This window comes from Melozone crissalis, unplaced genomic scaffold (genome assembly GCF_028551555.1).
Source record: "Melozone crissalis strain CALT ecotype California unplaced genomic scaffold, PUWL_Pcris_2 ptg000042l_1, whole genome shotgun sequence".
NCBI classification, from domain to species: domain Eukaryota; kingdom Metazoa; phylum Chordata; class Aves; order Passeriformes; family Passerellidae; genus Melozone; species Melozone crissalis.
In genome coordinates, this window is record NW_026535820.1 from 19,289,071 (window position 1) to 19,303,632 (window position 14,562).

The 14,562-nt window shown below is 37.3% G+C and overlaps 1 protein-coding gene across 1 annotated transcript in view; it reads right to left on the minus strand.

Annotated features, from left to right (window-relative positions):
* Positions 1-14,562, minus strand: part of LPIN2 (lipin 2) — a 41,088-nt gene that overhangs the window by 13,084 nt on the left and 13,442 nt on the right. Inside the window, exons 2-5 of the mRNA XM_054284691.1 lie at positions 13,739-13,939; positions 11,265-11,360; positions 7,605-7,903; positions 3,608-3,715 (exon numbers count right to left, since the gene is read on the minus strand). Of these exons, the coding sequence (XP_054140666.1) occupies positions 3,608-3,715; positions 7,605-7,903; positions 11,265-11,360; positions 13,739-13,930 (695 nt within the window). The 5' untranslated portion in view covers positions 13,931-13,939. The remainder of the gene's footprint in view (positions 1-3,607; positions 3,716-7,604; positions 7,904-11,264; positions 11,361-13,738; positions 13,940-14,562) is intronic.

The following is a 14,562-nucleotide window of genomic DNA, read 5'->3' on the forward strand; positions in this document are numbered from 1 at the left end:
ATAGCTCTCCCTTCAGCCCATGCTCCATTTTTCAAACAAAAGAAGAACAAAACTAAAAAGTTCATCGAAAAGTATGACAGAAAATAGTTTTAAATTCCTTAGCTCTGTAAAAATCTAGCATTTCAGCTTACTATGCAGAGACTTGAATAATAAAATTCTTGCAAACATAACTGACAAGTGCACAACATCAATTCCCAGTGCAGGGAAAAAAACATTCAGAAGACAACTTTGGAAAGGAAAAGGAGATTACTTGGAAACTTCCGTCAGATGTGTTTGGACTACATGACCTTTAAAGTCCATCTTATTTTTTCTACAGTGGTTATTATCCATAAATCAGAAACAGACATCTAAAATTTACCTCAGTCAAGATTACTTTTTAGCCAGAAGAACACCCTACAAAATGCTAGAAAGGAGCGATTTCAAAATAATTTAGCACTTAGGAAGTTAGAGATTAAAGGAAACTCAAGGTTTTGTCTACCCTTCCTTGAATAGGGCAATTATATTCCATATTACAGAAATGCTGCTCTTTTTACACTTTGACATTCATAACATATAATGGTTTGGGTTTATATAAACAAACCTCAGTATTTGAATTTAAACTGTAGGGACCAGAACTGGACACAGCCCTGCATGTGTGGCCTGACCAGCACTAAGAGGAGAGGGATAATCACATCTCTGTCTCTGCCACTAATGCCCTGTGGATGCAGCCCAGGATCCAGTTTGCCTTTGCTGCTGCAGCCATGCTCTGCTGCCTCAGGCTCAGCTTGCTGTCCCCAGGTCAGCAAGGCTGCTCCCAACCACACAGATCCCAGCCTGTGTTCGGCTTTTTGGTGGTGGCATCCCAGCACATGACTGCACACTCGTCTTTGCAGTTGCTGCACTTGTAATTTGTGACTGATCTGGGTGCTAGACAATCTCTTTGAGGCTCCCTCTTCCATGAAAGCTTGGGTCAGATGAACTTTTGAGGCCACTTCCAATTTGGGTTGCTCAATGATTTAACACTGAAAATTTTAAAGTAACTCCCTACGGGTATTTAATTTATGGAATTTTTTTTCCATACAAAATTCCTGCAAGGATTAGTTACCTAATTCAGCACCACATATCAACTTTTGAAGGTTTGAGGAACTCAGGTTTTGTAGTATCATACAGGACTAAGCTGTGATCACAATTCAGACTGCAAAAATAGACATTACACAGATCACAATCCAGACAGTAAGAATCCCTCATATTGCTCTGACAGGACACCCTAAAAATCCAAGATATCAGGACATTTAAACATCTCTACAATGGTGAGTTGTCATCTCAGTTGACTTCCAGTCTTAATCACCCATGGACACAAAAAGAAAACTGGTATTTTCCCCCCTCAGTTCTCAATTAACAATGTCATACAGGAATGACACTTTCTGTACTCTGTTAGAAGGGCTTATTCAAAGTGACACACGGATGAAAATACATGTACACTTTTGTTTTCAGGAAGAACATGAACTAACTCTCCCTATATGTCAAATAATTTATTCCACCTACACAAGTCACCTGGCAGCTATGCACAATATTAACCTGTTTCTAAGACTAATTCTCAATATTCAGCAGCTCCTGCTAAAGATTGACTATTTCAGGGCTTTGGGACCCTAAGTCTATTCTATTTCCCCTCAACGTATGTTTTTCACCGTCACTCTCAGGCAGAAGTGTTAACCAAAAGGCCCATGCTTGTAATAGTGAATACTGATGGCATCAGGTATCAAATAGTTAATAGTGGTGCTTTCCATCTTACTACACTGAGTAGGACAAACAGAAGTGTCCCCACGGAAAGGACTTGTGTTATTTTCTTCCTTGAGCTCCCTGCAAGGGTTCTGAAGAGCAAGACAACCAATTGAACTACAAGTTAGTTAGCTTTTTCAGATCTCCAAAAAGGAGTTATTAAAACTTCCCATTTCTCTTCCTCTGTATGATAGCTACATGACAAAATCTTTCTTTGGTGGCTTAGGAGAAGTAATTTAAAGCAAAATTTCTCTTCTCCTAGATGGCTTGTGTCAGAGAATCCCTGACCCAACATCCTCCCCAAAGACAAAAAGGAAAATTACCAATTTCTCTATTGGATTGCAATCTGGACTGGGCAGCTTTTTGTTAAAAACAACCCCAGAACTGTGAAAAGCCCACATACCTCACATGAGGCACAAACAAGTTATTAGAGACTGGCCCCATAACACCTAAATGAGAAGAGATGCATGAATTATCTCTCCCAGATATAACCTGCTAGTCTGTGTTAGCTCAGAGTTTTATAAACTGAAAACAAGTATCAGCCTCCATGCTACAGTCATCTAGGTGATATAATCCATACAGCAACGTGTCAGTCCTAAGGGTCAAACACTGTGACTGCTTTTCAGTCACAAACCACAAACCTTTGGGGAACATTTCAGGACTGCATCTCATTAAGTGTAATTGAGGATGTGGTTGTCAGTCCAAAACATAAAAAGGAATGATAATGGGATTTCCTGTCCAACTGCTTCTGTTCATTAACAAGCTATGCACTGGGGGAATTAGCAGGCACCAAGCATGGTGTGGTACATTCTGACTCCACTGAGGCCAAAGGCCTGCTAACACCTGAAGCAGAGAGATCATACACACTTCAAAAAATATTTGCTGAAGGTTGAACTTTTCCATTCTGCACCACCTATTGATGCAGAAGGACATGTACCTGTGCACTGAGCAGGTAACAAGCAACAAAAGCCATCATGGAAGGCTGTAATCCTCACTGACATTGTGAATGTACCTGCTATGAGGCAAATTCCTCCATCAAACTGAAAAGCAGTACAACCAGACACTTGCCAAAGAGTGCAGATAAATCAAGACACTACTTAGCATGCTCTGTGAGACATATATGCCCTCTCCTGTATGTCCAAGGTTCAGGAAAAGTACAAAATTTACCTAAAGTACTACCACATATGCACAAAATGCTTTCTTATGAATCTGGAAATCGAGGTTAGAGTGGTAAAATCCAAAGTGTGAGCCTTGAAAAATTACAAACTGAATGCAAGAGGAATAGCATGAACATCAGAATGTACTGAAGAATGTACATACAAAAGGTCACTGAAAAATAACTGGGAAGTTGTATTATGCCATTTTTAAGAATCCACAGTGACCTGATGATGATTTCACAATCTCTGGACAAAGAAAGATACCAGAACTCCAGCAAATCCCCTGTTCTGAAGTAGAATATGATTCAGCTTCAGGATCTGGCTTTACCTTGAGCAATTAGGATTACTTCACACAGCAAAATGTACCTTAACATACCCATCACTTTTGTGTTCTGGCAGATCAAGTATTGCTTATGCTAGGGTGAATCATAGGGAACATACCAACTTTCCATACCCTTCTCAGCTTGAGGGAGACTTGTTAACTGTATTTTCTCTCTTTAACAGTGAAATAATACATTTTGTCAATTTCCCAAAGTTTCAAATTAGTTTCAAGTGTTGCATTTGACATCACAGAAGCTGGGCAAGTTCAATAGTTTTACAGATGAGGGGGAAAATTAGTAAAAAGGCATAGTAATTTTTTTTTTTATAATTACTCATCATTACACAAATGATGACATTACAAAGTGACTTACTTCTCCAGAGGGGACCAGTCTCCATCAGATAACGGGTAATGGTCTTTTGAATGATAAATCAAAGATTCTTTTTGTTCTTCACCCTTTGGTGATGAATTTGAGGATCCTCTGTGGAGACACATAAGACATTAAGTCAGCTATAAGAAATCTGTGTTATTAATTCAGTAAAAGAAACTACATAGATGTTATTAAAAAAATCTAAGAGCAAAAGTAAGGAGTGTACTACTCTACATGAATAATGATTTTACTCTACACAGGCAGATAACAATAACAAAATACAAAGATGAACATAAACTTTTACACAGTGAACTTTACTGTGTGAATTTTACAATCACTGGAAAAGTAGAACTAGAAAGGTTAGTTTTGACAATGTACATTTGACAAATTAAAACAGTAAGAAACCAGGGGTAGGTACTAGCATCACAACTTACCCAATAGCTTACAGGTTAGCATCAACTACAACAAGGAGATAAAATAATGCACTTTTCTGAACAGTGAGGTTTGTTTTGCACTGGGAAGCCTACTCAGCATCTACATCAAAGACCCACACCCAACCAACAGTAAGGCCCACTGAACTTTTATTTTACACAGAAGCCCCCTATTTTACACAGAAGTCCCCTTGAAATATTACCACCAAAAAATACTTCAGATCTTTTAACAGCTTTCTAAATTTAACTAAACAAATACCTATTCTCAGGGTACAACTAACATGTCTGAGGTTAGATCAAGGGCATCATGGCTATACCGTAGATAAGAATACAAAGAAGACATGACTGGAATTTAAGTGCAAAATGCAACAGAAATTATTTTAAGCCATTATTATGAAAGAAAAACCTATTTTTATTCCAGTGCACAGTTGCACTGGATTTGTTTTGGAATGCTAATGCTTATTTCTCTTATGGATGGAGGAAATAAAACATTCTGCTATTTTCAAATGTGTACATATTTAGAATTTGCATGCCTACTCAATTAGACACCAAGCAGTTACAGTGATCTACCTCATTTGCACAAGTCTTTCATTTGGAAGACTGTCTAGGTTATGGTAAATGCTGAAGTCTAAAAATGTTTTTTAGCTCCACTTCTTATTCTGCAGTAGTATTCTTATGAAACCTGATGATGCTGCCTGACTTAAGATGAGAACTGCAGAGACTGTACATCCTTTGTATTCATAAACTAAGCGAAGTGTGAAAGAAATGTGTTTCACACTACCTTTATTGGCAGTACTAAGTATCTCCAAAGGAGGAAAAAAAAGTATGATTGAACAAATAAGTAAACACACAAAAAAAAAAATCAGATGTCCTCAATATCTTTACTTCAGTGGGGAGGGAGGCAGGATGACACATGGGTGGTACTGAACAAATTTTATTCACTGGAGATTACCAACAAGAAGGGTTCATACAAGGGATGCGAAAAATCAAATTTACCTGGTAAGTGGATAAACACAAAAGTTAAATATCTAAATGTAGTCAAAGAATATTGAAAATATAAGGGGAAAAATTAGTATGCATCAACTTCTAACTTCAAGCTGCACTATCAACTCTAAGCTATTTATTTTGTAACATTTATAAATACCACTACCACATCTTCTCCTTGTTGTCCACTTTACATATAGTCTAAATAAATGTACATGATTTGAGAGACAGATAACCACCTTAACCCTTTAACACCCTTAGCACTGGAGAAATAATGTCCTCTATTTTTGAGTTGTCCATACTGTAATCTCAGTTTTCCTAATATTATTTTATGTAAGTCCAGCATTACTAACATATCTAAATCATAGCTGGAAAAGACAAAGAACATACTTTGAAAAAAGCTGATAAACACTTGGCAATAAATTTTCCCAAGAAACAGGAAACAGCTTGTTTTCTGCTTTATAAAAAACCAAAGAGATAAGACATTATCACTGGCACCTGTGACTGAATTTTTGACCTTCCTGTTAAAACATCAGCCTCCCTTTTCCTTTCCTAGTTTCACTTTGAAACCTGAAGCCATGCCCAAGAACAGTTAAGTTTCTAATTTCTTATCTTTCGTCTTCCTTTTCAGAGCCACACATTTATAACTAAAAAAAAACCACCCAAGAAACAACCAACCAAAACAACATAACCTCAAACAAAACTACTGATACCACCTTACACCCCCACAGGGTTTGAAGAGAAAACTTACAAACACTTTTTCACAACTGTAACTTTAGCTGGGAAGCAAACAAATGCATGCCCGTTGCAAGGCATTTTATTTCCTGCCCTGGTAGCTCACTGAAATGAGTTTATAGAAACTTGACTGACAGACAGCCACGAACCTAATGTATTTAGGCCTTCACCATTACAAAGTTTTTATTGTTTCAGTTTTGCATTCACTTGCTGCTCACAAGAAAACACCTTTCTTTTACAAAATCATCTTCCTTTTGCTTTATAACACGCTGTCTGATAATGTACTTCTATTGCTGTTTCTGCTTATACACATTAAAAAAAAGTTTAGAAATAAAAAGCCTTGCCAAACTTTCATTATAAAGAATAGAAATAATAAAACCAGAATAAACTTGATGAAAACACCATGGTCTGTTCAGCTATGACTAAACATTCAACATTCTGATCAAACACATCATTTTTATTCACCTCTAGACAAAGTAAGATAATTGCTAGAATAGCAATCTGAAACCTAAACACTGGATGAAAGCAGCCATTATTACAGCCATTACATGTCATTCCTAAATACTTCATACATTTGTAATGACATGTTAAATAAAGAAAAAACAATTATTGGGTTATATTTTCTCTCTTCCTGTACTTGACAGTTATTTTTGATGGTTTTTACTATGACAAGTTAATTTTTGTCATCTTAATAACTGCATGCTAAAGACTAAGCAAAAGGTCTTCCTTTACTTAAACTGGGAAAAAAAAAATCAAACCAAACAAATGCCAAGACTTAAACAGAACAGTGAATATCTAAATGATAATTCAGTGACATAAATATGACACTAATAAAATAAGGCAAATTAAGAAAGCCACAGACACACTAAAAAACACTTTAAAATCCAGATTTTGTTTGTTTTGTATTACTGGTCATAGGCATGATAACAGATTCATGTTTTCCTGTTGCACTAACCTTTTTGTCTGGTACTTACTAAATTTGAGTAACTTACAAATCTCCTTTGAAGATCCATACTGAAGGACTTTTTTCAGTTGCTTTTTAGTCTCTTAAACCAAAACATTCATTCAATTCCCAGACCTGACCTTGAATTTATTCAGCCAGTACTACATTTAACAACAATGCCATCCAGTGAAACACCTAACTTTCTTGAAAACCAAGTCCTGAAGAATAGGCTTTTCCTGGATTTGAAGCATTTATATGCTTGATAGCTTTCATTTATAACCTTCATCTTTCCTTCCCTATCTTACCCTACAGAACTCTTCAGCTTATTAGTATGTGCTACCACTTTAGCACAAGCTCCTCTTTACTAAGAATTTATCCACCTCAAAATACAGGATTGATATTTTTTCCTCTTTCCCCCTCTCCACCTTCTTCACTCATGTATAAAGAATTCTTCTTACTAACATGAAGGGACATTAATTTAAATAATTTTCAGCTGCCATGGCAAACTTCAGGTTAATGAGAAGCCAAATTCAGATGTGGTATGCTACAGGCATTCCACACTGCAGCATATCTAGAGGCTACCAGACACCAGAAGATCACTCTGCCTCATCAGAGAAATTGCACTGAAACTTTCTCACTCACAACAGATCACTGCAACACTTCTTCACCAGAGTAGGCTTAACTGCATTTAATTAAATGCAGTTAATGAAATGCTCATTAAAAAATGGCCCAATTTTAAGGTGAATCTGTGAAGATCTGGAAGATGCCTGTTCGGAGTTTAGTTTGTTTGTTGTTTGGTAGGCAGAGCCTATCAAAATTTGTGCAATACTTGCATGGAGGAAATGAACAAGCCACCTTTTAAATGTCCAGTGGTAACTGTGAAAACAGCAACTATCTAAGAGCTTACCTTAGGGGCTGTACACTTTTCTCATCATCTGAGCTTATTTCCATTTCAAAAATGTCTTCAGTCCCAGCAGAAGAGATCTGGTCTTCTTTCCTGCTATCTTGTTTGTATTTCTTTCTTCTTCTTTTTTTCTTTTTCACAGAACCTGGGGTGAATACAGTCTCTGTTTCTCCAGAATGTGGAATTTCTGAGTTTGCACATGTCCTCTCATTTTCTCCTGATTTCAAATGACTGTCAGTGTCTTTAAAAAACTGATCTTCAGTGGGTATTGGAGATGTTGCCAAATAAGCAGGAACTTTTTCCTAGGGAAGAAAAAAAGAAAAAAAGGCTACTTTTTCTGCTTTGTTTTGTGCACACAGGGTAGTTGTCAGCTACAGATTAATCCTTGTACCTATATATAGACACAAAGATGCCCAATGGTATGAAGATGATATCTAGAAAGGAACCAAGTTCATCACAAGAATGATTACAAAAAGTTCAGGAAAATGCACGCTACTATTCTTACAGTTTTCAGGCACAAACAATTGATTTTGCCAGCAAAGCAAACAACCAGTCAGTGGAATGTTTTTGAAGTTATCTGCCCTGAGCATGCCAGTTCCAGGCTCATTAAATGGGCTAATAAAAAAAAGGGCTAATTAAATCCACTGCTGTTTATTTTGAAACAGATTCATGGGAAGGTACAGGTTGAAAGGGACATCTGGACACCATCTGGTCCAACCTTCTGTCAAAAGCAGGGCCTCAGGTTAGGTTATCCAGGACCTTGTCAAGCCAAAGGTTGAGTATTTCTGGTAAGGGAGTCTATCACTTCTCTAGGCAACCTATTCCTGCTTTTGTACAGAAGGATTTTCCTTATACCTAGCTGATATTTTCCCCATGACCTCTGCCCTATCTTATGGCTAGACAGCTTTGTGAAGAGAGTGTCTCTGTTCTGTAACTACCTTGTAGGCACTGCAAGACTGTGGTTAGATTTCCCTGAATCCTCTCTAGGCTCAATAGAATAAGGTCCAGCAAGTTTTTTTGCTATTTCAATTTCTCCAGCCCCCCACTGGGCTCTTTCCAACTTTCCATGTCTCTCTTGAACTGGCAAGGCCAGAACTGTGTTCAGGTTTGATCTAACACACACCAGGATGAGCAGGACAGCCCCACATGCCTTCACCTGCTGGCTGTGCTATTGCTGATGCTACCTGGGATGCATTTGCCCTCACTGCAGCCTGGGCACGCTGCTGGCCAGGTGATGCAGAGCTGCATTTCATCCAGTCAGATCCAGCCTGCACTGCTGTGTGTGCCAGCTCACACTCCCAAGCCATACATGAGACTGCACGTGCATCTTGGTTAAAGCTTGGTGTGAATCTTGTTGGTCCAGTCTCCCAGCCTGCCAAGCTGGCTCTCTGTGGTGGTTCTTTTTCTGACCTGTGTACCTCTCCTCTCAGTTCAGTGTTACCCACAAAATTATAAAGGTGCCTTCAGTCATATCATACATGTCAGACATTATTTATGCAAAGTATCTTTCAAAAAGAAAAAGTCAACTATAATTTACTCACCTTAAAACCAACATACAAACAACCAGCCCTCAACTAATTACAATCCACTGCCCTTTGAAGGAAAAGCTTCAACTATGGACTGCCTGAGGTTTATTTACATTGTAACAAGAAACTGAAAAGACACTGACACCTAGTCTGAAAGAAACATCGTGCAGGGACAAAGACAAGATGGAACAAAGGCAGAAGAGAATAGAATTTGCATAGTGAAGAGAAAAAGTTATGGAACTCAATTTCATGGTAGAGAATAGAAGTAATTACAAGATGTCTGTTATTTTACTGGACTCTTGTGCAGAAGGTTAGTCAGGAACACTGATGAAACACAGCCAGAGCATTGATACTACTTTTGATGTTCTCTAAGTCTTGTCTGCTATTGAAAACCAAATTCAAATTTTCATTGAATGAAGAGTTACAGAACAAATTTTGTTCCACTGGTTATAAAGTAGAGTGAAGTAGAGAAAGGAGAACAAAATACAGCCTTATGCAACATTGATGACACACAGATTTTGCATTAAGAAAAACCTTGAAATCAAATGCCAGCATCTAAACTGAAGGTAATATTCTGCACAATTAGTGATAAGTAACCAAGAATAACAAAATACATTAAAAAAAAACACTCAGAAAAAGTTAAAAGAAACTGGCTGGAAAATTGTCCTGATTTACATGGACAGTGGTATTTATGTGGTGAGTGGAATTACCTCTGATTGTCAAGATGTGAAAAATGCAAAGACTGATCGTTTAAAGGAGCTTTCTGAATGCCCTCAAAGGGGCAAAAAAAAAAAAAGAAATCAATGAAAGGTTTGTGATTTATCCCTTAAGCAGAGCTTCAAGAGGCAAACAAATATGTTGATCAGTTGCAGGGGGAAAATGCCTAAAAGCAGTAAAAACAACTCAGTTTTGCTTTGTAGCAAATTTAATCTATATTATCAGCATGAGTTACCAGCTTTCAAGAACACATTATACACAGTTAAAGCACTCATGTTATAAATAAAAATGTACTATCCAAGTGCAATAGCTCCTTTAAAAGACTTTACTGGGGACAAAGGCAGTTATCACCCTTCCTTTCTGAAAGTCTGATCAGTTCCCATCAATGTCTGAAACCACCCAGACCTGTAAAAAACTGCTTTCAGTTTTTATTTTAATCATAGTGTACACTGACACAGAACCCAACCTTCCTCTTGTGCAGGTGTTACAAAACCCTACCCCAAGCTCATTTGGGGTATTAATGCTTATTTTTTCCTTCCACTTGAAATTGTATTTAATTGCTTTCAATATGAGAGCTTCCTCTGATCCCCCAAAGTAAACAAGTAGCACTCTCAACTAAAAACTGGATCAATCTCATTTCCTTGAAAGACTGATTCCTAATAAACAGGAAATTAACGCTTTATCTTTTACTTCTCTGTGACAACTTTTTTTCCTCTCTTTTCTGACTATTTTTCATTAAACCTTTTGGAACCTTTTTAGAACTACTTTCCTTCAGGCTTGCTGAAAGATGCCAAGAGACTCAAATGCAATCAAAAGCAATGCTCAGGACTGATCAATACTGTGATTACATATTTCCCATATCCTTACGAAATCAGAGTAAAAATGAACCATTATTCCTGTTTTTCAGAGGCTCATTAGCTTCCAGTTGGCAAAAGATTCTTGTGAAATAAATTCTTAAGTCAAAGAAGTTACTGTTACCTGGTGAAATTTTCATAAATAAAATTGTGAAAAACTAGGCTAAAATTTGAGACAAATTAAAAATATGCCCAACACCAGACTACCTTTATTAGTAGAAGCACAAACAGTAATAACTCAAAGCAAAAATTATTGTAAGACACAGCAATCAGTATAACTGCAGTCAACAGGAATGAATTATGTAAAACAAAAAAAAAGAAAACTTCAGGACATCTTCCAAATAATGCTCTAATTAATGAAAATAATTAGTTACTTTATTCTTACTGGCAGCAGAATTGTAAAAAGCATCAACATCTTGGCAGCATATGAAAAAGATGTTAAGATTCAGTTACAGAAAACCTAGCTTTCACAGAAGTGAGGATATTGACAACACTGTATGAAGCACTTTTAACCCATTACTGTGTTATTACTACATTGCAGCCATCAAGAAGCACAAAGTCCTTACATTTTCCTCCTCGGTTTCTTGCACAAAGAAAGCTTCTCCGTTGTCACCCAATTTCATATGCAGATCAACAGCATCGCCATTAATTTCTATATCAATCTGTGGAAAGAGAATTTATTGTAAGTAATTCATCATGGGGAAAGTGCTGACCTCATGGTCTGCTTAGCTCTGAGAGTAAACTTTGTTTCACTATATAAGGGTGTCCCTTCCTCCTCTTTCTGACACAAGCCTGTCATAATGTTCTTTAATTCGTTCACCTGCAAAATACATGACGCTCCTGGCAGAGAGCCTAACAACCACAAGAAAAATAAAAAAAATTAAACTTGATATAAAGACTGAATCTTGTTAATACAATTATTGATATATTCTTTATTTGATGGAAAAACGACTGAGACTTTTCAGATGTTTAAATCCCTATCTGAATTGGGGCCTGGTATGAATCTGAATCCTGAGCACCAGAAGTTCCACCTGGAGGCCTCCTGGAGGCAGGCTTTGTCTGAAAGTGATAAGAGACTTGCCAATTATTTCTGCAACCAAGTTAGTGTTTCAGATTTTCCTGCTCATGAGTTTATGGGGGTATGACATAGGGCCACAACCCTTCTGCAACCATAGTGTTTTCATCAGAGAATAATGTTTTTATTATACTAAAAAGGTACTTTTTCGCCAAGAAAAGCCAGTATTGGTATTGGTAAATAACCAAACATGCATGGGAACTATACCCAAATCGTTAAGATAATCACTTTTCTTCTTCTCCACAATAACAGACTGATTTTGATGTGAAAACCATATATATTTCACTACTGTTTATTTTTTAAATATTTTCTTGTATTTCAAATTCAGCAACACGAGTTTAAAAAACCTCACCTTTGCTTTATACTGGTTTAGACATACAAACATGTCTCAGTTTAGTACCTATACCTCACACTGGTTTCTGGAGACCTCCGTATTTACCTGAAATTGAAGCATGGATACACATGCTTTGTGTTCCCACACATCTTGGGACTACAAATTGATCTTGGCCTCATAACATGCCAGAGAAAAATGCATCCACAATACAGTAACAAACGCAGCTGACTATTGAGAGAACTGTGTGAACAATAACTCCCAGGATGGAGGAAACAAGGAGCAGGAGTCATCTACACAAGCAAAAGCTGAGAATTACACTGACAGTCTAGTACAACAGGGACCAAAAGTAGATGTTTCTACTATTCAACAGCTTTTTAGTGGTATCCATAAGCTAAAAACCTCTCAAATTTGGTTCAGCTACTCAGAAGTGTGTAAAGACATTTAACAGCCTCTAATTTCAGACACTCTTGTTGTAAGCATATCTCCCTTGCCTAGATGTCAGAAAAAGTACAGCTATACCACCTCTTTTGTACCCCATTGAAAACTGTAATGTAATCTGTTACAACATGTTGAGGTAAATAAATTCTTTGTCATCAGCAAGCTCATTAAAATAAACACTAACAAGTGGGAAATCAAACAGGAAATAAACACAAAGCCTGCTACTCACCTGGGTTACTATGACAAACATGCAACTTTAATGTATGTAACTCTAACTATTGACCTTTAACAAAAAAATGCCCTGACCTAATTGCTCATTCAGTTTCATTTTATTCACTTTTTACAACCAAAATATAAAGATAGGGGTAGCTTCCTGCAATAACCATTTACTCCTTAAAAAAGCAGAATATAATCCTGAGGGTTTATGTCCTGTTTAAATCAGCTCATCTTTTAGTAGCACATCCACATGCCATACACAGTACTCCTTACTGACAGTAAAGTCCCCCTGAAACAGCTCCATTTTTCAGCCAACCCAACTCACTCTCTTGGCATGATTAACAAAGCCTATGAGAAGGGGATGGAAGGACAACCTGCTTGGGTAGCACCATCTCAGAACGGCTGGATGGGAAATTGTACCAGGTTCTCTTTCAAACATGCCTACACAGGAACAAAGCTTCAGTCTCAGTTTTCACTTGCCTGTGGATTTTAATAACTGCATTTTTTATTGCAAATCAGCCTAGAGCACAGCTACAAGCAATATTTATAACAGGTCACCAACACTTAACATCTGCTCTGTTAGTCCTTCAGACATTCCAAAAAGAGTTGCTTACATCAGGGATCAGTTAAATAACATTAAGCATTTCTTTCCCAGCATACTCGGATAAGTAAACAAATAGCCCCATGTAAACATTTTAAAACTGTGAAGTCTATATATTGGTATTTGTCTTTTTGCATAGGCCCAGAGCTGTCACAGTTTTTCTTTCACAGCATTTTTGCAGAGTCCTTAGATAACCACAAGAAGTTCTGTTTTGCATTCTAAAACCACCACCCTGTACAGCATTCATGAGCAACTGTTCTAGACTGAACCAGCCTGCTAACTGGGAATGTGGGGAGCTGGGGAAGGAAGGAAGAAGGGTAAAAAAAGGAATGAACTGGTCCTCAAAACTTTGTTTTGGCCCACTTCCTGAACTCACCACTTTCTCTTTCGAGCGCAGTACACCAAGCTTCCCGAAGCGGACGTGGAAAGGGGAACACTGGAATGTCCCATCCTGCTGCCGGACCACGATGACATCGATGCAGCCCGACAGGGTTGCCTGATTAATGCCTTTGTACAGCTCCTTCACAGTAACCAGGACTTGTCCTGCAAGCTGCCCCACGTAGTTCATAGTCTGAGACTAAGGGAGAGAAAGACAAAAAAAAAGTAAATTTAAAGCACAGTAGGTATTTTAATTTTTAAAAAAACATTTTTATAGATGAGCAATTTATCAATTTATATATATGTCATTTATCAATTACTCTACTGTAACAAGCTTTATACAAATGCTTTCAAGAATCAACAGAACTTTGAGGCAATCCTCATATTACTAAAAGTATCCAGAGTTATAAAACTTACTCCTAATGCTTTATCAACTTGAATCTACCACTAATTAAGTACTTCAAATAAAATTCTGAAGGACGTCATTTTTAGACCTCAAAGCCTAGATTTAAGTGATGCTTAATAACTCAGGCTAAAAAGAAAAATTCATTCTCCAGAGGACTGCCTGTTTAATACAACCAATCCTATATGGAAAATGGAGATAATTGTACATAAGGATGCAAAAAAAAAATCTTTACAAGTCAGGAAAAGGTATGTAGAACATACTGCACGTAACTCTTCCCTTACAGCTCTGTATTTCAGAAACAGCTGAGTCATCTTCGAGAAATTATCAAAGTATGTAATGGGAGAAAAGATACATCAATAAGATTATGCTACTGTAAACAGGATAAAGAGCACAGAATCACTTACTGAAAATTTTGT